At 42.2% G+C, this 25,603-nt stretch overlaps 1 protein-coding gene across 6 annotated transcripts in view; it reads right to left on the bottom strand.

Moving 5' to 3' along the window:
- Nucleotides 1-12,282: 12,282 nt before the first annotated feature.
- The window catches only part of dock4b (dedicator of cytokinesis 4b), a 104,747-nt gene continuing 91,426 nt past the window's right edge, over nt 12,283-25,603 (bottom strand). For 2 of the 6 annotated variants that reach the window (XM_062382928.1, XM_062382923.1), the window contains 8 exons: nt 25,256-25,377; nt 23,916-24,027; nt 22,626-22,707; nt 21,385-21,494; nt 20,466-20,538; nt 17,682-17,798; nt 16,923-16,984; nt 12,283-13,869 (listed from right to left, as the gene is read on the bottom strand). In XM_062382928.1, coding sequence (XP_062238912.1) covers nt 13,414-13,869; nt 16,923-16,984; nt 17,682-17,798; nt 20,466-20,538; nt 21,385-21,494; nt 22,626-22,707; nt 23,916-24,027; nt 25,256-25,377 — 1,134 coding nt within the window. In that variant the 3' untranslated portion in view covers nt 12,283-13,413. Of the gene's footprint in view, nt 13,870-16,922; nt 16,988-17,681; nt 17,799-20,465; nt 20,539-21,384; nt 21,495-22,625; nt 22,708-23,915; nt 24,028-25,255; nt 25,378-25,603 lie in introns of all 6 variants that reach the window. The other 4 variants (XM_062382924.1, XM_062382922.1, XM_062382926.1 and 1 more) reach the window with 3 other exon arrangements.

Consider the following 25,603-nt stretch of genomic DNA (forward strand, 5'->3'; position numbering starts at 1 on the left):
TACACAGATGCTGTTGACCAAAGTGGTGACTTTACATAGCTATAGTGAAAGTTTAACAGTTCGGTCAAATATATGGATGAGTGTGTGGGCATAATAACAGACTACAGTAGGCATACAAAGAAATGTATGAGACTCTCATACACTGATGCCCTAGCAATAGCAATATGGATGTGATGACAACTGAAAATATAAGTATTTTATTGTCTATAGATTGTACTCAACTATAGATTGTTCTCAACTTTCTGTTTGGTGAGTTAACCAGTAACTCAGATGAATCTCAGGCCCTCTAAGTAAATAGCTTGGATCATTTAACCTACTGACGTGTATGGTCCAATTATTGTAAACTGCTAAAAAGCAATTCATAGTGTCACAGACTAACAAATAACTCACATGCAAATCTTTATGCACACAAGAGACAGTGAAGTGAGAAAATAAAGCTTGTGGAAAGAATGTAAAGAGGATATGGACAGATGACAGAGTTTCGAACAGCTTCGGTTTATCGACGGTATTCCCAGGTTTTCAAGACGCCGTTTATGTGAGAACACAAATGTCGGATTTAGTTGCTCCAGACATTTTCCAGAATTTTCCTGCCTCCGCCCTGGTAACAAGTCTAGAAAATGTCAGTGAGTTCACGTGAGACTACAGAAGGAAAAACGAGTGAGGCGTGTTGATGATGTTTCTAACATGAAATTGAAAAACAATACAAATATCTCAGGAGCTCTTGACGAGAGATTTTGACTACATGACTGATACGGGCCAATGCCAGTGTCACTGGGTGTAAGCAAAAACACATAATTACCGCTGCAGAATTTATACGTCATGTCCTCTTGCATGCTCTACCCAGGCGCCACCCCTCGCCTAAATGTTGTAGACATTTTCTTGTTGTTGTGACAGTGTCTGATTCTCCTGCTCTGTTTTTCATATATGAAGGGCAAGCTCCCAAAAATGTCCAGAGCCTGTGAAAACAACTCAAAAGAAATAGTGGAGAAACTAATAAAAGTAGGGGATGAATCAAACTTCAAAGAGGTGGTTTTGGGCCATCTGACTCCTTCAAAAATGCTGATATCATACTTAAAAATCCATTGTTAAACACAGACTGCAGAGGGTATCTGAAGGTATAAACAGACAAACAACTACAAGAGAAAAAGGAAAATCTAGGCGCTGAGAGAGCTGGATTCTAATCTTACCGGGCAGCTTGCTGTACTGTAAATATGTCCCACTTGGTGGGAAACAGTGTAAAAGGCAGCTAGCAGCTGGTGCTTAGCAGGATCGTGCTGGCCCAAACCCACAGCCGCCCCGGCTCACTGATGAAGACAGATGGATTGGGCTACAGCCCCGATGCAGGAAACGCACCCCCGAGCCGGCAGATTAGAGCCAAGCTTCCGATGGAGCCCTGATAGCAAGCTGAGGGAGAGAGCGCAGACCGGGCAGAGAGCTAACACTTAGGGATACACACAAGCATCTTCCCATGAACTTTTGAACTAGGAGATGATACTGAGTTCCGGTCAGCTGAATGTCAATGGATTAAAAAGGTGCACCGAAGTACTGGAAATCTCAAGATCATCATCAAGACACAGTGAAAGTTAAGGGCAGGTAAATAAACAGCATCCAAACCGCCTATTTAACCAAATTCAAGAGCAGAACAACCATTAGTGTTTTCACTAATGACTCATCAATGACAAGGTTACTATCCAGAGCACATTTGACCTCCAGTAAATTGATGCATTTGTCCATTAACACCCTGGTGCAATGTTTAAGTGGATGCGGTCAGAGAATCTCCAGGTATACAGAAATGGTAGGAAGGTTGAAAAGAAGTCTTCAAAACAGCAGGAAAAAAGGTTGTACAGATGCTCTGGTTTCATGATTGTCCCCTTAGGATAGCTGTTCTTGCTAGCATCTTCCATTTTTATATCAAAACTCGATTACAAATAGCTCAAGAGGGTATGTAATTGGTCTAGCGGTTAGGGAGCCCCCCTCTGCTGGATCACAAACTTCATACGGTCTGTTTTGCGCTTTTTCATTCATGTTTTGAGTAAAAAGGGACAGCTCTACTGAACGCTAACTTCAGCTAATGACAGCTAATCTTCTTGGAATGAGATGAAAAAGAATATAAACACTACGGAACATGATAAAATGTACACTTAGTTTTCAGCTAGAGAACAAACATATCTTTTAAAGCACCTCGACCAGTGTCAAAGCAAGAGTCAACCTCTCTGCTGAGATAAAGTGACTGAGGAGGCCTGAGCTACAGTCGTCCTGGGAGGATATAATCTATTGATCACTAAATCCCTGCTTGGTGTGTTACAGTTGTCTCAGGCGCACCTCTGATTGACTTAGTGTGATGAGAGCATAATTAAGACTGTAGCACATAAACAGATGGCCTCAGTTTCACACTGAGAGTGAGCGAGGAAGAAGATGCCTGGTGTGCAAGTTATAGTACACTGGATAGCCCTTATCAAAGCATACAGTGCCTAGATGTGCGAGTACAGGCTCAAACCAACCCTGTTTACAAGGCTTTGCATAAGCGCCCGACTATCAATAAGTAATTACTTAGTTAAATCCAGCTAGCTATTTTATTTTATTAATCATTTGATAATAATATAAAAGTTTTGATTAGCGAGTTGCATTTTTATATGAAAATGTTATGACCACTAGCCTTCAAAACAATATTCCCATCTGTCTGTATCAGCCTCACTGCCACCTTTTCTATTTTAGTGTGCATGCTCAGCTGAGCAGACAGCAGAGAGCATCCTTCAGTGTTTGACAAAAAAGTTCATGACAAAAGACATCAAAAACTGCATCGACTGCACAGACGGGGGACATGCACAGGGCTGCTTCAGAAAGCACAGTCGCAGCAACTTTACAATTGCACAGTAAAAGGCCACTCAAAGCTAAGCATGTCCCACACATAAAAATAAAATGTGTTTTTTAAAATCATACAATTTATCCATGGTTTACATTTGTGGTTTTCCTGTAATTGAGCAATTTTCTCCTGTTTTATGTTGAACAAAGTGAATCTTAAAACATACCTGCTTACTGTTAACATTGTCACTTATTGTATTGCTGCAGTATGTGATTAGTCAAATGTGCGTTTGTTTGTAAAGGCTGTTATAAAAACCAGAGAGAGCATCATTTGGCTTTATTTGTTATTCCTCATTTAATAAAAAGATTGAAAGGGTCTAACAAATCTTACTGTAGAAGCTCTGATCAGTCATGAATATGTGTTGTTTTTAAACATATATTTACTGTATTGTAGTCTAGTGTTTCTTTACTATAATATGTGACATGTTAACAATCAGAAAGACAAACTCATTAGAATATAAACAATAAAATAAATATGACTTATTATCCTTTTCATTTATGTGAGCTTATTTATTTCCTTGTTGCACTGTTCAGTTAAATTCCATTTTAGCTCTCAGCGTTTTATCTCATCTCCCATTTAATGTTGTTGCTTTTAAATCATACAGCTTATTAAATTGCCTTGTACTTTCTTTAATATGTTGTTGTCTTTTTATGTTTTACGTAAAGCACTTGGATTCACCAGGTTGTCAAAAGTTGCTACACGTGTTTATCTGACAAATATATCAATTAACGTTAGTCGATGAAAATAAGGCATAAAGTCAGCAATGTTTATGTTACTGTGACAGCTACATTTCCAAGTGCATTAAACAATGATAATAAAGGAGATTATCTTTCAGTAACAGTTGATAGTAGTTAATTTCATTCATTAATCATTTCTATGTGGAAGATGTTATATCTTCTTTGAAAATAAAATGTTATCCTTGCAAAAAGGCTTTGTAGTCTAATGTCTAAAACTGTCAAAACAAAAAAGGATCAACATTCATCACATTTCCTTCATTCTAGCTTTGATTCTGCCTGCCTTTTGTTTAGCTTAGCCAGACCCCCCCCCCCCCCCCCCCTGCATACAAATAGGATATAAAGCTAATGGGAGAGGAACCTCGGAGAACGGATGAGTAAACAGTAGTCACGACCCACATACAATTTGATGACATGACCAGAAAAATCAATAGGAATTCACTGTGAGAAACCCCCTCAGAGCTTCACCGCCAGAACAAAAGAACAATTCACTGCAGTCTAGCTGAAGCGGTAATAGCCCAGTAAAGATATTGTCCTGCAGGAATCAAACCATGCATGCTCAAGCAGTGCATTATCCCCGGATTGGTGTACCCCCCGCTGCCACGCTCCTGTCATCACATATCCGGGCACCAAATTCTGACAGTGTTGTCTTTTGAAACACCATTTACAGCTCGAGGGCAGTGGAAAAACAAGCAGCAAAATGACAAGTTTGCATAAAAGGGACCGAAACAAAAGTGTTTGTGTTGTTTCTTTTGGCAGCCAGCTAGCTGCTTTTGTTGAACCCTGCAGAAAAAAGTCAGAAGCACTTTGTAAATTCCAACGAGGTACGAGTGGATGTTGCGCAGCTTCCCAGCTTCTGTTAGCTCTGATCATGAGCCCTGATATGAGGGTCAGTAAGTTATAAACATCACTGCTGGATACTAGTGTATCAGAAACTTTACTGATATTTATAGAAACAACAAACTGTATGTTAAAAAGAAACACCCACTATTGACAGATAAAATCTTTTCCATCTAAAAAGGCTTAACTGGTCAACATTAAACGCTTTAAAATGAAGGCCCCTTACGTCTCCATATTGAAACACTGCATACTAGACTCAATTGTATAGCGTGTATAACAGACAGACACTTTGTGTCTCTGTGCAGCCAGATGGTGGCACAAAATTGCCAGCTAGTTGCAGCCGGTCTGTTTCCACAGGTCCTTGGATTCCTCTGCAGTCATACTCTTTTAACACCAGCACAATATAAAAAACGAACTGAACTGTTTCATATCACGATACTACAACTTGCACTAATTTATTAAACAGTGTTGTTGTGCATATTATTTGTCTACTTGCACATTCATTGTATATGTTTACCTTTAAAACAAATTTAAATTATAGCATTAGCACATATATAGTATGCTCAATAGAAGCCGGGGTCTACCACATCTGACTCCAGTTGCAGGCTAAGCAGAGTTGCCCCAGAGACTGTCCAGCAGGGCAGTGTTTCCCCTTTGTTCATTTGCAGTGGCCGCTGCTTCAGGATCAGGGCAGATAGACATTATGAGTCTGGTATCGTTGTACTGTGCCGTAAAAACCTGCTGCATATCCTCCCTCCTCACTCCCCGGCTGACCTGCCCTCACTTTACACGTAAACATTTAACAGCATCACTAATCAGAAGTTATAAGGACCTCAACAGCACGGACGTTTACTTTGTTTTTGTTCGATTCGCTCAAGAGTTTATGAGACACGTATTTGTACACATTGGGGAAAAAAGTCCAACGTTTTGCACGCTCCCTGTACACACAACACGAGACGTGACGCAAATAGCCGGGACATCAGGGTTAAAGTGAGTGGAACGATTCCATATTCATGATGCGACACCATCGACTAATAACTACATAAATGATATTTTTTGGAAGCAACAGAGACGGGCAGACACCCACAACCACACAGGAAAGTTATTCCAGCAGATTATGAAGCAACACAGTGTTTTCACTCCATTGTTGTTTTTGGCCAGCTGTGTACAGTGCCAGAGTTTAAGGAATTGGTTTAGAAATATGATGCACTGTCACATAATAGAAATATCCAATAAAACATGAAGCAGCTAAAAATAACACAACACATACTATGATGTTAAAGTACCACTAACATGATAAAGTATGCCCAAGTGCACATAAGAGTGTACTGCATGCATGTTCACTAAGACAATGTCATTAATCAACCACCCCTCTGGGTATTAAATGCAGAGTGAAGAAAGTCTGAACAAGAGCAGGGAGCTCCCTGCTCTTGTTCAGTCGTGGATAACAGCAGCAGGTAGGTAAGCAACATGTCTTTCAAACTTCAAGTGTATTTTAAACTTGCAGGTTCTTAGTATCACATGTTATGTCCCAACTATATCAACTTCCCTTCAGGGCACTTCCTCTTTAAACGTATTAAATTGTGTTCCACTACTCTGAGGTAGTCTGGTTTAAACTGATAGAAGCTTACTTCTCTCCGCTCCTATGTGTGCCATCACGCCTGCCATAATGGAGCCTCCGAGCTGGTGGTAAACTCAACAGCAGATGCTTGAAAATCTCACCTGACTTTATGTTTATTCATGTGTGTAGGACAATAAGAAAGGGCCTCTTCACAGGTGAACTATCCAGGCAGAACTAAGGCAATAACCCAAGAGAGTGAAGATGGAGAGGAGCCCAACATCTAATTTAATACATGGCCCTCAGAGAATGAGGGCAAGTGACAGCGTGAGGTTAGATAAGGGCAGAGCGGTACCTTGAAACATGGCCGGCCGAATGCGAGTCTCGACGCCGCTGCCCTCTGGTCCCGCCGCGTGGAATACTGAACCGCAGGGGCTGGAGTGGAAGGAGGGATCAAGACCCCTTGGTGGATGCCAAAGCTCAATAACAAGGGTCCCTGTTCACTGACCTTCGGAGGATGACTCACTGGGAGGGATAAGGGTTATATGATAATGAGATGAGATTTTAATTTAAATACTGGATGAATAAATCTCAAGAGCCATGAGGCACAGCTGTAGCATACAGAGATTAGTTCATACTTTAATATTTCATACAAGCTCCCTAAATTCTTTGATTATTTCCTTCAACTTTCAGCTATTACAAGGATTATTTCTTTGCAAATGATCCAAAATCAATCATCAGCTTGATTTGCCTCTTAACTAAAGTTATGTGAAGAGGTTCGCATGGAGGAAAGATATTGCAATTGATTATTTTTTGTTGCAAATGGAACTAGAAGGCTGCTCTAAAAGTGCGGACCTCTGCCTAGGTTATGGCCTAGTGAAAAAATCCCTTGATCTCATCTCATTGAAATTGGTTCAGATGTTTTTGAGGAATCCTACTTATTTAATCACAAACGCTGATGAAAACATAACCTTGTTATGGATGTAAGAACTAGAAAGTTTAATAAATAGAATCTTTGTCATTAAATAGGTCAATTCAATCAATTATTATTCGGTGGAAATTAAATTTGCTTAATGTGTTTAAATTGGCAAAAATGATAGAAAGCTTTTGTCAGATTAACCACAGGTGCATTAATGCGTGTTTCCTTTGGATTTAATAAGTTATTTAGGAGATTTTACAAGCCTCAACCCTTAATGTAATGAGTAGTCTTTTGATTTGGGTAAAAAGAAAATGAAGAAAATGTATTTGGCATTCCTGGTTCTCCATAAACCAATAGAAATTAGATGTAATACATGGGATTGGTTTAAGAGCAGATTCCACTGATTCTTGGTATAAGAGAGAAAAAAAATAACTTGCTCCAACATCAATATTCCCTGTAGGATTACAGCTCTGCTGTATTAGAATGGACAAAAGTATTAAGGGGATTTAAGCTTTTTGAAATCCTAGTTTTCAAGTAAATTTGAACCTTTAAGCTTGGAATATCCCAAACTCATATTCTTCAGGGCTTTTGAATTGTTTTAAGAATACTGAATATTCCACTGCTACAGCAGCTGGTTCAATGTGCAGCGCACGAATACTGTTCATGAGCACATTTAGGGAATTAAATCCATCAGATATCTTAATACATTCAAAGAACTACTGTACATCTGTTCTATGTCAAAATAATGAAAAGATGATGTATTAAAAATTATCCAATGTCACATGAAACAGACGTCTGCACACCTCAGCTCTGCAGAATCCTTTTATCAGGTGTTTTTCTGTTTTCTTCTGTTTTCTCTGGAGAGAAGCTGCAATTCACTGTTGACAATAAACACCATTACTCACATATTTTTGTTCTTTATCATCGTAAAGATTCATATGTACTGCTTACTTCATTGATCTTGTTTCAAGTGAATCATTATTTTTTACTCATGTCATAAAATGTGATGATAGAAAGAAACCCTGTCCTTCATCTCTTTACTGTTACAACAAATGCTGAACCCCACGCTTCACCTTCCTGCTTTTGGAAAAATACTGCACACACAACTGCAGGAATATATACAGTCTCTTTTATATATATATATATATATACACACACTCACACACACATCGGCCTGATTTAGTTTTGCCTTGTGCACCTCTTCTGCATTCAAAACATCTTAAACCAAGAGTCAACTCCCCGTTCAGCTGAGGCAATTGTCTCCTCTGAGAGCGGCACAAGTAAAAAAATTCAACTTCACTCATCCTGCCATTAAAAACAACCTGGAGTATTTGAAGCTGGCAGGTGAAAAATCCAAGCGGTAGCTGCAGAACACAGGAGAGCAGATATGGGAGAGAGGAGCAGGGAGATAAAACACGGCACCTGTTCTCTGCGAGTTTCTCTCTTTGAAACTTCTCTCTTTAGATGGAGGTTCTTTGCTCCCTGCAGAGCTGCTCCAGCTTCTCCTCTCCCTGGGGAGATTTGCAGAGTGAGACAAACACCTTGGGTTTCTCTGCGGCTGTGTGTTCTCCAGAATTCGCCACGGGCAACTTTAAATTAATACCTAGCATTGCCTTTCCCCTGATAATTATGTATCATCACCCATGAATGCTATAAAAGGGGGATGTTTAGTGCTTGTATAATGGGGCTAGACCGTTCCGCAGAAAACCTTGTGCCGGATATAATGAATGCTGCATCTTTAAGAAATGTGCTGAGCGACTCCACAATTACAGTGAGCTCTGCAGGTTCATAATATTTACATGTTATTACAGCTCTTTGGCTTCCAGCTATGGGTTCCCATTGTTGTAAGGAAGCTATTTCTGAACCCCAAATGCAAAAATGTCACTTTCTGGGATCAGCAGAAATTTGTCGCCTGCTTAACTCTCTCTTGTCCTTTAACCAGGAGGGGCTTTGTGTGTCTCCAGTACAGCTAAATGCAGCTCCTTTCTCAATAATGGGCCAACTGACAAGCCTGAGGAGGTTTGCAACTGACAACAATCCTCCCGGGCCCTGCTAAATAGCAAAGGCATGTCTTTCCCGTCGATGAAGTACGCCCCCCCCCCCCCGCCCTGTTAAAAGGGAGACTCAGCGTTGAAGCAGGGAACATGTTCCTTGGCGTGATAATTGCTGTCAAATTGCCAACCACCAACAATTATGACGAGCGATGACAGGTGAGTGGTGTACGTTCCTCATCCGCCATCAAGACTTCCAGACGAGCGCACGCAGTACGCCTTTGAGCAAGGGCGTTGAGGGATTACATGTAATTTACACAAACGCCTAAACATTTAACAATTGTCCAAGGTCCCCCGGTCGAGCAGCACAGTCCAATCAACACATAACTGTTGTTCTGATTACAGCGTGAGACCTGTCTTCAGTTCAACTGCAGCAGTGGGATAATTAGACACTTTGTGATGAACAGGGAACTCGCTCCCATGTGGGAATGTGTCCTCTCCTTTCACACACCAGTAACTCAAGTGCATCCTTCTGAATCGCACGCGGCGGAGCTAGATTTCTATGGGGCTTTGTGTGACAGAAACTTATGGAAAGGAGCCTTCAAGCTAATTATAGCTGTGTATCAATTCAGAGGTTGCGTTCTCCAGAGGCTGCAATCTATAGACAGGTGCGTCTCAGCTGCGTGAATAGGCGGTCCCATTTCACAGGCTCCTTCAAATATGTCCATCAAATGTGTCCTTTAATCCCCAAGGAACAAAAGCTACAATACATGGATCCCCGCGACCAACCTATCCCAGAATCCATTACGCTTCGGTGACGAACCCTTTTCCCGAGAGGTAATGGCGCCTGCAAGCGACAAGTATCTCGCTTCAACTAAACCAATCAGCTTACCTTAGAGATATATTTTTTTTTAAACATTTAAACTTTCTTGTCAAGTCCAACTGCAGCTCTGTTGCTAGACGACGACAACAAGGTCAGGGCGAGCTGATGATGCCGATCATGGAAATCCTCTGTAGATCAAACCGTCCTATTTCGGCTGTTCATGGGCAGAGTAGACCTTCCTCTCAGACTTGGGATCGAGCTAATGTTAAAATGCCCACAACATGATTTTAACTTTCAGTTTGTACTCCTTTAATCTCTTAACCTAGCACTTAACTTAAGTTTTGAATGGTGCTGCATAAATGAAATTGTACCTACTTACTTATTGAGTTAATCAGCAAGTAGTTTGTATTTCTTGAATTTGATTTAGCCTGCCAAATGTTATATTTGTTATGTTAAAAGTGGCAAAATTGGGCGTTCATAGATAACCAACAATTTGTTAAACTAGTGACATTCATAATCCTGTTTTTGGTTTATATGTTTAACATACCTGCTGACAGGAACTCATCTTTAAGGCTAATACAAATACCAAATTGGCCTAATTCATAAAACAAGAGACTATTACAACTGGGATAAACAGGACAAGAACGTAATATTAAGGTCAGAATAATAATTAAATGCTGTTACGTGATCATTTATATTTAAACTCTTTAAACATAAAGACTGCAAACACGTCACATCTCAGTAGTTAGCTAACTAGGACTCGGGCATGCTAGCACTTATACACGGCGGTGCTAATGCCAGCAGGTTAGCAGCAGCATGTTCAATGCGTTAGCTCGTGTGTTAGCATGCTAAGCGGGGATAAAAAACATTAGCATCCTCATTAGCCGTTTTCCAACGTTAGCATATCTGGAAGCAACACCAACTACATAAACTAATTAAATCAATCTCACTTTAAACATGGCTGACAGGAGGCTAACACAGAGCTATCCACAGTTATCAGGGAAGATGGCTAACGTCAAGATGGCCACAGCTATTAGAGAAGGTGGCTAACTCGGAGCTAGCCACCGCTATCAGGGAAGGTAGCTAGCAGTGGCTAGGGTAATGTGCAGGCCAAAAGCGACACAAACATGTCTAAGCAAACCAGCTCCATTTATAAATAAAGAATAACCTGAACAGCGGGCGACACAATGAGTATGACCGTGTTTGTTTTCACTCAAAAAGCTCAACTTTACCTTTCAGTCCACAAATGTTGTTTATCCCCCTGCTAATGCTAACCGCCGCTAACTGTCCTCACCTGGTCAGCAGGTTAGATTGTAGAAGGAGAATCCATAAGATCCACAGTTAATGAACCTGATAACTTTTATACACAACAATTATGTATAACAATTAATAATCAAGATATGTGTTTTATATTGAACATGGACGATGCTCATGTGACAGCTCCAGGTGTAAATAATCTCATGAGGTGCTCTTGACCTTCAGGCTCACATCTTTAACCTTGTGATTTTCATTGTGTAAAATATATGGTTTTTAATTCACACATTATAATATAACAAGTCAGTGTTTTCATTAAAATCGACCTTGGTTTTGCTTTTAGACAAATTAAAAACTTATTTTATGACGAAAATATAATTATATCCGTGTTTTCCAATATCCCCAAATGCCTTAATTAAGAATCATTACTCTGATAAAGCTTTTCTTTTTTTAAATTAGAGTAGACAAACCTTCACCTCTGTTTCCAGACATATTTCTTTCAGGATTCTCCTCCTGACCCGAGACAACTTCGATTTTCAAGGAGCTAAACGCACCCTTGGGTGTTTTTCTCAATTCTTAAGTGAATTAGCACCCTCCTTGTTTTTTTTTTAAATTGCCACTGTGTTCCTGCTTCCACCCCAAATTGTGTTAACCTGGAGGAAAGGCAGAACGTCTAATAATCGATTGTGTAGTAAGTGGTTTCAGTTTAAGATCCTCAATCACAGCAAGAGGCTGTTCACCCACACAAACAGGAAGTAGAAACAAACGTTCATCACAAATCTCTCTGCTCTCATCACGTAGAAATCTGTCTATTGATGCGTTTGTATTACATAGGGCAGTTTATTGAAATTGTAAATGTGTTAGGTGCCATTACGCATGATCTTCTACACTCACAAAACCATAAAAGTTTGAACATTTATAATAATAATAATAATAATCATTTGCTGCTTCAACATTACATTCAAAGCTGTAAATTGTTATAGCTACATTTTTGTTAAAAACACAATATTTACATTAATTGTAATACACAAATTTGTATATTTGGCATACGTACATTAATCTCATCGTATAATTTACAGTTTCTCAAGAAACATACAAACAATACTAAAAGCTAACCCCTCCCCCCCGCCCGCCCACACCCTCCCACAAAAATTTTGCACAATATTTAAGATTGATGAATATCTTATACCAAAAAATGTCCATCTGTTTCACGAAGTTGTTTGAAGTCCGCCCGCCACAGAACACGTCCTCCCCTGCGACAATGGCGTTGAACCGAGCAACTATTTATAGTGCAGTCGACTCACGTCCATTTTTTAATCAAAAAGAAAGTAAATCTCAACTGTACAAATATTTGACAATGATTAATTTGTAAATATTTCTGTGATAGAGTCAGTCGACGCGCCTTTTGAGGTCACCGCTGACAGCAACACTCCAGTTTCAATCACGTCTTCATCACACAGAGACTCCGCGGTGACGGAGCAGATGATAAAATATTGTTTGTGCTTATCTAGAGTTTACATGTAAACTACAGTTTCAATCAGGATGAGTGGGTACAATTCATTTTTTTCAATTCTTAAAAATGTCTCTTCAGCAGAGAATTTCCCAAACCTCTTGAGTCCAGGTCCCAGTTTTAAAAAAAGAAAAAAGTTTTGTTACAGCACATTGTACATTTTCCTTTGGCACAATACTTGGTAGCCCCCACCCCCCTAAATATCTGTTATCATTTACATCATGCAGGAGGATAAGGGTGTGTTCACATAATTGGCAATGACCAATGGTAAACTCTTCATTTGAAGGTTTTATGAAGAGAAGAGTTGCGGCAATTAGCTTTTAAAAACTTTTCTGGTTCTTTAATTTATATCGAATTAAAATACGTTTTTTTTTCTGTACCATTGATTGTGTGGATATGAGAACACACCCTAGTCTACTACACGTCACTGAAATGCATACTAAAGGCCTCTAGCACCTTTTTAGCCACATCCAATACAAATGTACTGAGTTGTTAAAAAAAAAAACGTGCAAGACTCACGGATAAAAGACTCTGTTTCCAATACTTAAGGCAAAAACAACTGTCATATATACCAATATACATATATTTGAGATTATTACATCTATCAAAAACTGTGTTCTGGTAAACATATGTTGCGACTGACCGGGGCGACCTACTGTACGCACTAGAGCTAAAAGTGCTGAATGACTGAGTCGAAGTCAATGCAATGCCCTCTAGTAAATACAAAAAGAAAGTTTCTTCCTTTTGTTTTTTGGACTGCCAGTTAATCGGTAGGCCTGTTTCTTTAATTGGAGAGAAGGTCAGGAATGCCAAACTGTAGATCACAAAAAGAACAAGTGAGTGCCCAGTAGAAAAGTGCAAATTACGCCAGTGTTGTTTCCTTCCACAAACCCTCCTTAGACCTGGAGCCCTCACCAGCATCTATAGCTGGGACACCTTCCTGGGCAGAGGCCTCGGTCTGGGGACCCGCGGGTCCGAGGTTCCGTCCAGCTTCATGCTGCACGTGCGGAGCTGGTGAGGCTTGGGCGGCAGCGCGGGGGGGTCAATCTGTGGGGGGATGGAGAGGCTGTGGGGCAGCGGCACAGGTCTGCGCGGGTTGTTCCTCTCGTACACGCTGTAAGGAGGCGGGGTCTTGTTCTCCCTGCGGATGGGCTCGTCGGAGCTGCTGGAGACCGAGTTTGGCAAGGTGGAGGGCGGAGGCAGCGGGTGGGGCAGGTGGTCGCCCGCGGGCAGCTCCGTGCCCGAGGCCTCCGACACGCTGCAGCGACTGAGCGACGAGATGCCGCTGCTGTAGCTGCCGGAGAGGACGGGAGAGTTGGAGACCAGGCTGGTCGACTGGCACTCGGTGGGCGAAGGGGTGAACGGTGGCACCGAGTTCTGGAGGGAGAAGAAACAACAGGATGTGATATATACTTCTTTTATCTTTTTTTAATTCTCAGAGAGATTCAATCCAAGGATTTTTTGAAGCTCAAACAATTAGATAAAGTATGTCACATGCTTTTATACAACACATTTCTTCAGGGCTTTTTGTAATCATACTGTTTCCCTGTAGATTCATCTCAGGAACCCTTTGGGGTTTTTGACCTTTAAGTTGGAAACCACTGAAATGAAGCATCCTATAGTTACCCTTACTTAATCTCCATTCATCCCTCCATTCATCCCTCCATCCATCTATCCTTAAAGGGTCTTCTGGGTGCTGTCCACTGCACCACCTTGCCGCTCTTGATTTGTATTGTGTTTATACTGTATAGTGATTATGTTTCGATTAAATGATCTCAATGAAATTTTAGTGCAATGGTTATCACTGTTTCCTCATAGCAAGAGGATAAGCAGTATAGATAAAAAAAAATTCTCTGCATTTTTTGTCTTTCAGAAACTCTGTGAGCCATTTCTGTGGTAAGCATGTGACCATAGTGAATCCAAAATGCTGACACAGCCATAAAACAACAATAAAAACTGAGAGAAGAAAGTTGAGTCGGTGAACAGATTGAGAGGAGCAGGTTTTTCCGCCCCGTCTGCTGGCCCTGTGCACTGAGTTGAAATAAGGCAATATGCTGCACCAGCCCCTCCTCAAAAAATCCAATCACTCATCGAAAATGTTTTTCCAAGCAATTACACCATTCTGCTATTATATCTGCTGGGACTTAATTGGATCTAGTGGAGTATGCAATTGATAAGTAAGGTTGTACTGTTCATGCTACAAGGGGTCTACACAAATAGTTCATCCTTTTTACATGCACAATTGACCAAACGTTTCCACGTAGCGGTTAGCCTTGTAACTGTATTTAATACAGTTCTGACGAGCTGATTCAACTCCTGGTCAAGTTTTCAGCAGAGAGACTAAAACTACGACTAAATATGATTTCTACCTCTGGAGATGAGAATGTGCAGCTGTTGTCAGGCACTGTGAGTTTTCTGCCGGTTCGCTACTGTCCTGGGGTTTGTGGTCTGGTAATGGGCCCCTGACTGATGTGTGTGCCTGTGTGTGTCTGTGTGTGTGTGTGTGTGTTTGTGGGTGTGCCAGATAATGGGGCCTGCTGGAAGTCCGTGGAGGACCAGTCTCTGGCTGCGCCGTGATGGGCAGCTTGAAACTTCGCTCCAGGCCTCTTCTGTCGCCGAAACACACAAATGCGGAGACAGGCGCACACCAATCCACACAAGCACACATGCACACACAAATCTGATTGACAGAGTGTGCTGAGTGCCAAGCTGTCACTCACACTTTAGTTTCCTTTCCCTCATACACCTCATACGCGCGCACAGACACACACACACACACACACACATTCTCAGCTGTCACATGTTAGAAGACACATCACACTTGCAACAAAGCCAGAAGCTCAGCACTGCTGCTTGTGACGAAGCCCACAAAGAAGAGTTAACAAGAGAAAAAGCTTTGGTTCTAAACCAAACTCATTCACTGCGTAGTTAACCTCCACTCAACCTCCTCTGCTTCTGCAGACTGCTATAACTACTAAGAGCCTGATTAACATTACATCAGAGCTGGGAGACAAAGTGAGAGTAATCAGTTATCTGTAGATAAACTGAATAAGAGAAAAATAAACGAGGTCAGAGATATTAAAAACTTGTTCTATCACATAGTTTAGAGAAGCTAAAGGGAACATGGAGTACAGTTTTCATCACATGAACTATAAAGGGAAAGAAAAAACACAAATAGGGTTCACGCTTTGAAATTTAAATTCGCAGACAAATGCATGTTGTCAAGTTGAATAAATCTGTCTGGTTTTGCATGTTTATTTCATGCAGGACAGATCCCATCCATTTTGAATTAAAGCAGCAATTACGGGAGGTTTCTAATCCTAAAAAAGCAGCTTCAAAATGAGTTTGATGGCTCACTGACGCCCCTCTCTTTCCACTGGTCAACAAAACAACTAACACCCACTAACATCTGGCTTTTGTCTGCAATGGATTCAATCAGCACTCACTCCCTCTTCAAATGACTCTGCAGCAGACACAGGATTTCATCGGCTCCGGGTCTAGACTGAATTCAATAGAGTGAATGGGCAGATTTGGCGAGACAGCGAGGTGAGAGAGCACTTCATTTTTGGGTGCATTAGTGACTTTGAATCTGTTGTTCCTGAGGGGAAGAGCAGGAAGGCAAGCTGCTTTACTGGCAATGGGGAAACAGTCAATCACCTTTTCTGAACAGGTTTACTCACGTTAAAAAGTAACCTGCGCATACATGCTCACTTTGGTGTGAAAGATTTGGACTTGGATTTAGGGAGAGTGATTTACCAGTCGTAGCTCTGAATGTCTGTTCATGCTCTATGTAATATTTATGAGTGGGTACGATCTCCTGTGAGAAGTGTGGAACTGACTGATAGTCACAGTTTAATCAGGCCCAGGAATTAACGCTGAGCTGCTGATCAGTTAAAAATACTTGAAAGTCATGAAAAACCAGCGATTATCACTGATATCCAGCCAGGAATTTATTTTAAATAGAAAGAATTCTAAACAGAACTTGGTGTATTTGTTAAAGCGGCAGTAATAACAGTGAGTAATGTACTGCTGAGTTCTTGTTGCTTTAACCCTCTGGAGTCTGAGGCGTCATCATCAACTTTCACATATTTCACCAACCTGAAAACATTGATCTCAAAGAACTACATAGGCTTCTAGTGTCTGGTCTCACGTTCATGCCAATGGTTCCATTTGTACTGAAATGAGGGTCCGGTCCGGCTTTCCACGCATTCATAGGTACTTCTATTTCAGTAGGCGGATGCATTGACACTAACCAAGTCGATGCGACTAGTCAGACAGGTCACAGATCTACACATGGACGTTCACATAGGGGACCGTGCGTAACCCGTCGCTGAGCAGGGTGTCTCGAGGAGAAAAAAGCGAAACAGAGAAAAGCCCCAAAACTGAAAACTAGAAGGAGAGAGGAAGTGAGTGACAGGAACATAACCAACCTTTTGTGGCGATCGGGACACGGGGACGGGCGAGTGCGACCTCGTGTTTCTAGCCAAGGAGCCTGCTGACAGTCAGGGGAGAGAGACAGAGAAGAAAAGAGGCCCAATTCAAATTAGCGGTGCATTTTCTTCTTTACACGAGGATGACACAGCGTGAGTCATGCAAACATACACACACGGCGAGGAGAGGGCCAGTCGCTTAAAGCGTCAATGAATCAAATATGTGCTGATGTTCCTGCAGGTCCTTAAGGCTGCTTTAAGCTGTTTCTACATCCAACAGCTGCCTCTGCTCCACGCAGAGAGGGCACGAAAGAGGAGGGGAGGAGGGGAGGAGGGGAAAAACACTCCATCTGCTCATAACGCTGCTGGGCAACGTGATACAACACAGAGCAGTGGGAAATAAGTGGAATCTGTTAGATCTGTAAATAAGTAGATAACTTAAACACAGTCAGAGTTGATGATGGAGAAAACTGTTGTTGAGAGATAATGACATGCATTTCTCAGGGGGGTCGAAAGGAGCAAATATACAAATCCGGGAATTGACTGGAATATCAATCGGCATTGATTTCAGTTTTTTCTCAAAGCTGCTGGCGTCGTCGTGTGTGTGAGCTGAAGCGAAGGAAGCGGCAGCTGAGAGCCTCAGATGGGGGAGGGGGGGGAATGCCAAGAAGAGGCGGAGAAAGCACCAGGTGTCAAAAGTCAGAGAGGAAGATTAGTATCGTTCTTCACTGGAGGAGTCGCAGCGACGGGCCGGTTTACCTGAGTACGGAGGCCTAGGAGGGACAGGAGGGCAGAGCAGTTTGCCCACAGAGTCAGTGAAGGATGGGGCGCCCGTTTTGACACTGTCTAGGCTCCAGCTACTGGGTGTGGGTCTCACTTCACAGCACACAGAGACATCACAAGTCACATGACAGGAAATGGACAACACAAAAGACAACGTGGAGGGGTGGGACCATGTGTGAAGTGGATGATGAAATGGTTTATCATAAAAAACACACCCAAAATATTCAAATGGAGTTTTGTGGTGGAAATAAACACCAGTTCAGTTTGATTGGTGCTCACTTAAGTATGAATTTTTAATAATTTATAGAATAATAAATATTACTGTGTCCTTGTTCTGTTCATTAGTTTACAGGTCACTGTTAATCAAACCTTTAGACGTTCAGACTTTAAAGGGAGAAGTTTCTGTAAAAAAGTTAAGCTGCAGTTTACACCCAATGTTTTTTTAAAGTTCATATAAGCTGTGAGGACTTTGAAGGGATTTTTACAATGTATTTAGTCATAATGAGCGTATTCATTCTTGAGTAATGGCCCAAAACATATCAGATCGAATCTGTTCATCCTTTGAGTCCAGGTGAATGTAAATGTCGTCATAATTTAACAACATATTTTACTGAGCCTATATTTGGAATCCAGAGTTAAAGGTTCAAGACGAATCACACTTTTTTATGCAGTCACGGGTTTGGTGTGAATTCTTGCGCCTTTTTTTATTGTCATATGCACAAAGGTGTGATGTCACCACGTTGTGTCAGTTCATCTGTCTCTCGCTGCATTATTCACAGATCCCACTCCAATCAACATGGAGGGGCGTGTGTGTTCCTGTGCGAGTCTCACGGAAGCTTTCGCATCCACACACCTCGCGCCTCCTTCCGAAGCGTCGTCTCCTTAATTACTTCACAAAGTGCTTTGAAAGCTGCTCCTGTTTTGCGTCTGCGAGCGGCCATGATGAACAAGGGGGAGGAAAAAAACTGCACATGTTCAGTTTTGTGGAAAGTTCAGAGAAAGGCAATCAAACCGCTCAGGTTTCTTGTGTTTTAATTACACACTTGGGAGCAGCTCTCGATTTACATGCGCATTTCTCCTTAAAAACATAAATAAATGAATGGATCCCGGGCTCTGCTTAGCAAAATGACAACCTGGGGGATATGGATTCATACATATGATTATGAATGTCACGCATGTCCCTTAGCCCTGCAGGGAAAGAGCCTGCCATTTTATCAAGCTTATGCACCAAGGTAAGATCAAATGCTATAATCTAAACAGATTCTGCTATAATGAAAACCCAGCATGTGTGTGTGTGTGATCTCACATGCTCCCTGTAGCAGCTGTGTGAAGACAGATGCCTCCAGTCGCTCTGTGGTCGAACTGTTACACACTCACACTGCTTTTCCAGACAGATGACCACCACGCTGGGCAGTGGTGTTAGCATCAGTGAGTAATAGAGAAGGTGTCGGCTACTGCTGCAGCAACCATGCAATATAATATAGTTAAAGCATTAACGTGTTATAGCGACGGAAATAGTGGACTTCTTGCCACGGCCTGCAGCTCCACGGTGACGATCTACTCCCTGAGGTAAATGGAAGAGGATTTTGAGGTGATCTTTGGCCAAGGGGACACCCACCATGACATCACCCAGTGGTTTGTGAAATTCCGTTTTGAACACTCAAGGCATTTTTCATCTTGGTTTTTTGAAACTAGAAGTATTTGGAGGATCGGAGGGTGGAGCCTGACTAAGAGCTCCAGGAAACTGCACGCCCAGCCCCACCTGCAACCTGCGCCCACTGGACAGTACTAGCTGTCAATCACAGAGTAGCCACGCCTCAATAGACAATGTGCCAAATTGTTTATTTTACTCTAAGTGGGGGCATTTACAAAATGAACACCATGATGTATTAAGATGTTAGAATTTAATTGAGAAAACATTTAATTGTTGATTTCTATAGAAACGCACTTATTATGGAGAGGCGGTGGTCTAGTGGCAGAAACTTGGACTATGGGCAGAGAATGTCTCTGGTTCGTCTCTGGTTCGACTCCACGGAGAGACAACAAAAGACGAACCTGGAGTGATCTGTCCACAAATCCAAGAGTCTCCCTACCCTGTCTAGTGCCCCTAAGCAAGGCACCTTGATCCCCCAACATCTGCTCCCCGAGCGCCGTACATGGTCGCTCACTGCTCTGTGTGTCCTGCACCAGATGGGTCAAAAGCAGAGATTAAATTTCCCTACCTGCATGAGTGTGCCTTTGCATGTCTGCGCATGTGTTTGGGACGAATAAATGCATCTTAATCTTAATCTTAATCTTTTGCAACCAGTGGAGTTGCCCCCTGCTGGTCATTTGAGAAAATACAGGTTTCAGGCACTTCAGCAGTTTTAAATTACATTTTTGCAGTTAAATCAGCTGACTATTAAATGAGTTAATGCTTCTTTGCATATGATTTTGTCATTTGAAGCCATGAGCAGTTCTTTATAAACAGTCCTTGCATTGAGCACAGCTAAATTAGCTCACACTGGTTGCAATAGATATGCAACTTGTCTACTTTGACTCTTTTGTATTTAATCATTCGTATATCTTTTGGGTGTAGTTTTTATACAAGCCGTTGTCTCCACCCACCCTACATGCACATTTACATTTCATTCATGCATTTATGTTAAAAAAAATATGACTCGTCACAGGCTGACATTATGATTCTCATGGTGGTGAAAGGTGAGAGTATATTCAAAGGTCAATGCACGGAGGTGAGATACAAAAATAACAGTGTTTTACCTTTGTCTGGCGCTGAGAGGTTGGGGTCACTGCGTGGTAAAGTGGAGTCTCCTATCTGATGGGGAGGAGCTCTCTGCACACAGAAGAATGAGCCCACATTCATTACAAACACACACAGCAAGAACACAATATAAAACTGGTATATAGCAGTTTTAAAGCAAAGCAAAGATAAATTATTATTTTAAGTAAATAAATATAGTGTGAAGTCATTCCCTAAGAAAAGATGGAGGAAAGACAGCAGCAGCAGAGATGGAGAGAAAGAGTGTTGAATGAGTATGGATCTATATGTCGAGCAGTGCTGTTTGTAGCAGTCGGTGAGCACATCCATCCTCCAACATATATAAATAAGATGGGTTTTTTTACCCAGTTGCTGTAATTACAGTAGAATGTATACAGGTAATCTATGTTTGTAATAATCAATATTCCATTAGCAGCGAGCAGTGCTTCACTGTTGTCAGGTTGGAATCATTCTTTCCCTCCCCGACATCAAACCCACTCTTGTGACTCAACTGGACAAGAGAAACAGGGGAACTGTCCCAGCAGCATTGACTGGAAGACGTATGACTCTGAGCAACAAAAACACAATAAGTCTCTGTTACAGCAGCTTTTTCACAGACGACGGAGCGTGTGGGATTGTGTGACGTACTGCCCTTTAGCGAGAGAGAAGAACCTGCAGTATCATGTTGTTCTAGTTGGTATTGTGGGAACATTAGTTTGTTGTGCTGGAATGTGCGTTTTAAATGAATAAATAAACTAATAAATTGACAACTCGATTCAAAGGGCAAAACTCTGCAGTCTTTGTGTCTATGGGTTTGTGTAATTCTATGTTTTAGTACTAACAATTAGGCGATGCAGAAGTCATTATGGTCAAAAATTGTGGTTGTGTGTGTGTGTGTGTGTGTGTGTGTGTGTGTTTTACCTGTGCAGGGTCCAGGGGGTTGGGAAAGATGGCACTGACTGGTCTCTCTCTCGGAGACAAACAGGCGTTTTCTCTGGAATGCTTGTGTTTTTCTGCCATTTGGGGAGATCCTGTAATACACACACAGTATGAGATAACACAGTGTTAACACACGTTTACACACACACTTAAGGGCGCGTGCAAACGCATAAGGGACCAAATAACAGCAAGGTGTTCGACTGTTAGCCACAAATGCTGGCCACAAATCAGGAGAGGCCAATCTCTTCTCTCTCCAAGACTCCACACCATTCTTTCAGCCTCACAAGCTCCACAACATGATAAATGACCTGCCACACACACACACACACACACACACACACACACACACACACACACACACACACACACACACACACACACACACACACACACACACACACACACACACACACACACACACACACACACACACACACACACCCCTCCCTCCCTCCCTCCCTCCCTCCCTCCCTCCCTCCCTCCCTCCCTCACCTCCTTTGTAACACTGGACAATTACAGCTGACTGAGACACGTGCAAACCCTCAAATAAGGAATCGCATGCAACCAAACACACAACTACTATCGGTATACCATTATCATCTGGTGTTAGCTACCGTGTGGATCTTAATCCATTAGCGAAGACGATGGCACTTGGAAGGCTATCTTAGCCGAATGCCGGCAGCTCGCCAAAGGGGGGTGTATACACTCACGTAAACGTCATCATAAATTCATAATCTTTACAATGTGGATCAGGCTGAAAACACAGCTGTTCACACTCCACTGTGAAGGTGGACTTGGACAGCCAGATTCAACACTAGCCTGGCGACCGCACTGAGGTCAAAGAGGGACACTCCACATCGCTGTTTTCGTCTCTCACTGGCTCTTGATTGTTCACTGGGTGCATGTTTCTCTCGACGGCATTTGTCCCCACATCTCATCCCAATTCAGTTTTTCATCTTGGCTCATTTCGTATTCTCTCTATTTCTCAGCCTCTAACTTTCCATTCAAGCCTGTATTCTCATTGCTCTCTCTCTCTCTCTGTCTTTTTTCCCTCCTTGTCCTCATCTCCCTCCTCCACATGGATCCCCCCAGCTGTCTAACCTCGCTGTCTTCGCCAGAGAAACCTCTGTCTGCCAGCCGCTCTGGATTGAGATATCGGTTAAAACCTGTTTACTGTGTATCACGTTGCACCATGAGTGGGCGGCGCAGAGCGCAGGTCTCACCTCTGGCACTGGACGGTGCTGAGCTGGTGACGTTGGGCGAGGCAGAATGGTTGGAGCTGAGGCTCGAGGTAGACGGACTGGGCTGTGTGGGGGGACAGACGACAAAAGAGACAACTGCATTAATATCACCAACAGAATATCATGTACACGTCGTTAACATGATATACAATGAACAACAAGATTAAGCTTAATTTAAACCACAATTACACACTGTGATAATACACCTTACACGAAACGCTACTTGATCTATAGAATTAAAGCTAGGATGATCAAATATAACGTGGTAATCTCTTCTGTCAGATCCTCTCTCTCTCCCCTCATGCTCCTCGCTGTATAGTTCCAGGCCTGCCAGGTGCGGAGTACAAGCCTGCCAGGAGTTGTCAGCAGCTTTCTGAATTGGCCAAATCCAGTTTAGATTACTGCCCAACTCCGGCAGGCTCCCTGGACAGAGCGCACAAAGAATCGTGTCCTTATTTGATATAATCACGACAATTTGCTCGGCCAGACAAAGCTCCAGACAAACAGAGGGGAAGGCGGAGAGGGAAAGGGGGCCAGAGGAGAAGAGGAATGAGGCCAGAACAGACGGAGGGTGGATTAAAAAGTATTTTAAGTGAAATCTGCAGGGAGCATGAGGCCAAACGCCGGGATGTGGATTCAATCTACTACCTTAAGAGCCTTTGTTTGGGTGTGTGGTGAGGCATAGGAGATTGCACTGGGTGTCTGGCAGCTTTTTTTTTGAGTTTTTAAACTCTGTCCACACAAGTATTTTGGCTAAGTTTAAATCCCTGTACATACTAAAGCCCCTGAAAACGCACAGCCTGCACATGAAGGTGTACACAGATATTTAAAATACTAATATAATAACCTACTCAGAACTCTGTCATAGTAAAATACAGAATTTAACTACAACCAGTTGTTAGGAATGACATCGGTGTCAAAAACACTTTTAATTGATCATCCATGTTGCGCTCTACACAGGCAGCCAAGGCTAATGTCTGTTGTTTTCTTATGAAGGGGGTCATGTGATAGAAGTCTAACGAATCAGCAAAGGCTCCATTGTGACTCAAAAAGACCCAATCAGCAACTGTTGTGACTGTCTCTACTTCCTTGTAATCAAAAATCTCCATCCCTTGAGTTTTTTCAATCTATAATGGGACCAGCAGCGTTTCCAAAATTCTGAAACTCGGATGCAGTGTTGACAAACAGTGTATTCATAACAGAGGTAAAGTGTTTTTAAACAGAACCATGGTGGTGTGGATTTAGCCTGAGAGAGGAAGAGAGAGATTGTACCTGCATGTTGAAGACTTCATCTGAGCTCTCCGATTGTCCCGTGATGTTACTGACTTCATTGGAGGCTTGAGACGACAGAGAGGACGAGGAGTAGCGGTTCACCGCCGGGTAGCTGAGGGGACTGAGGGTGAGAGAAGGACAGAGAGAGATGGTTGTGGCAGCTTTTCATAAATGGAAACAGATGCTGCATTAGCTTTGAGAATTTTCACTCACCGAAAAATCACGCAGAACGGGCCGAGCAATGTCAGACGAAAAAGAGGGAACAAGACAAACAGGGAGGAAATGTCAGATTAGAATGAAATAGTCGATTCGGCAATCACAGCATTTCATCAAGTATTTATCTGGCGAAAGGTCAAAGTGTAATAGAAAGGTTATGGAACAAACACAATGTGGCTGTTTAAAGGAAGGTGAAAGCAGAGGACTGTAAACCGTTTTTTTGTTGGCAAACGAAAGGAAGCAAAATCAAAACTCAACAAGCAAAACACGAAATGTCACATGGCGATTGAGGTGATGTGACTGTGTGTATTCTCTCTGTGTGGCCGTGCCCCCTGGGATCAGGCCGAGGAGGCAGAATGTCGCAGGTAGACAGAGTGGTAGAGTCAGTGAACACATCAACACACACAAACACACACACACACACACACATTCTACTCCTAGATGGAGGCACACTCATAAAGAACGAAGGAAGAAGAAGAGAGCGTGATGTTCGAGTCGGGGGGGGGGGGGGGGGGACCAGCTAAGCTGACGACCGATGTCTGCAGGGAAGGGCAGCACATCAAGAAAGCAAAGAAAGGTCAGACACCACAAAGGAGTAATTCAAAATAAATCCTGATCCTAAGGTAGACGAAGTGACATTCAATTTATTCAATATTGAATATATTGTATTTATTATCCAAATTGAATATGTGTGTACGCAGCATAATCTCTTTCAGCGGTTTGACATAATGCTACCTTGCTCGCCTGTTACACTCATTCTGAAAGACTATGGAATAACTTTCACTCAAAATCTGATTTCGCACTATTAGCTGGGCTTATAGCAACGTAAAAAAAATGGTTGCCACATGTTTGAAGCCTCCCAACTCGCTCTCTCTTTTCTTGGCGGCTGATGTATGAAGTTCTCATCTGCTCCAGGTCATGGAGCTAAGGGATCAGTTAGTTAGTTCTCATTCTCAACCTCAAGGTTCTTTGCCTGGATCTGGGGGATGGATTCCTTTTTTTTTTTTATTATGATTGTTACCTTGAAATGTTGTATATTTAGTTTATTTTTTAGATACTCAATACAGACAATAAAAACACATACATACAACATAGAATATTAAAGAAGAGAGAAAAGGAGTCACCTCCGCCTGACAATCCCTCTGCCACCGTCTGGGCTGATGATGTTGGGCACAGAGTTCCTGCAGGTTCGCGGGCTTCCGTTGGTGAAGTGCACCGGACTTGCGCCAACGTAAGCAGGAAACTCCTGGGGTTTCAAATTAGAGATGAGGAAATACACACGATTAAATGCTTATTCACACCAGCATGAGGTATGCGAGTGAAATACACATTAAGTGGAGAGTGCTCCATGAGGGGTGACACAGAGTGCTCCATGAGGGGGGGCACAGGGTGCTTTTGTAGAAGATTCCATTAATGATTAGAGCAAAAAAGATGATACAAGTTGAAAGGTTTTAATCTTTCTTACGCATGAT

Source organism: Platichthys flesus, chromosome 23, assembly GCF_949316205.1.
Source record: "Platichthys flesus chromosome 23, fPlaFle2.1, whole genome shotgun sequence".
Classification (NCBI taxonomy): domain Eukaryota; kingdom Metazoa; phylum Chordata; class Actinopteri; order Pleuronectiformes; family Pleuronectidae; genus Platichthys; species Platichthys flesus.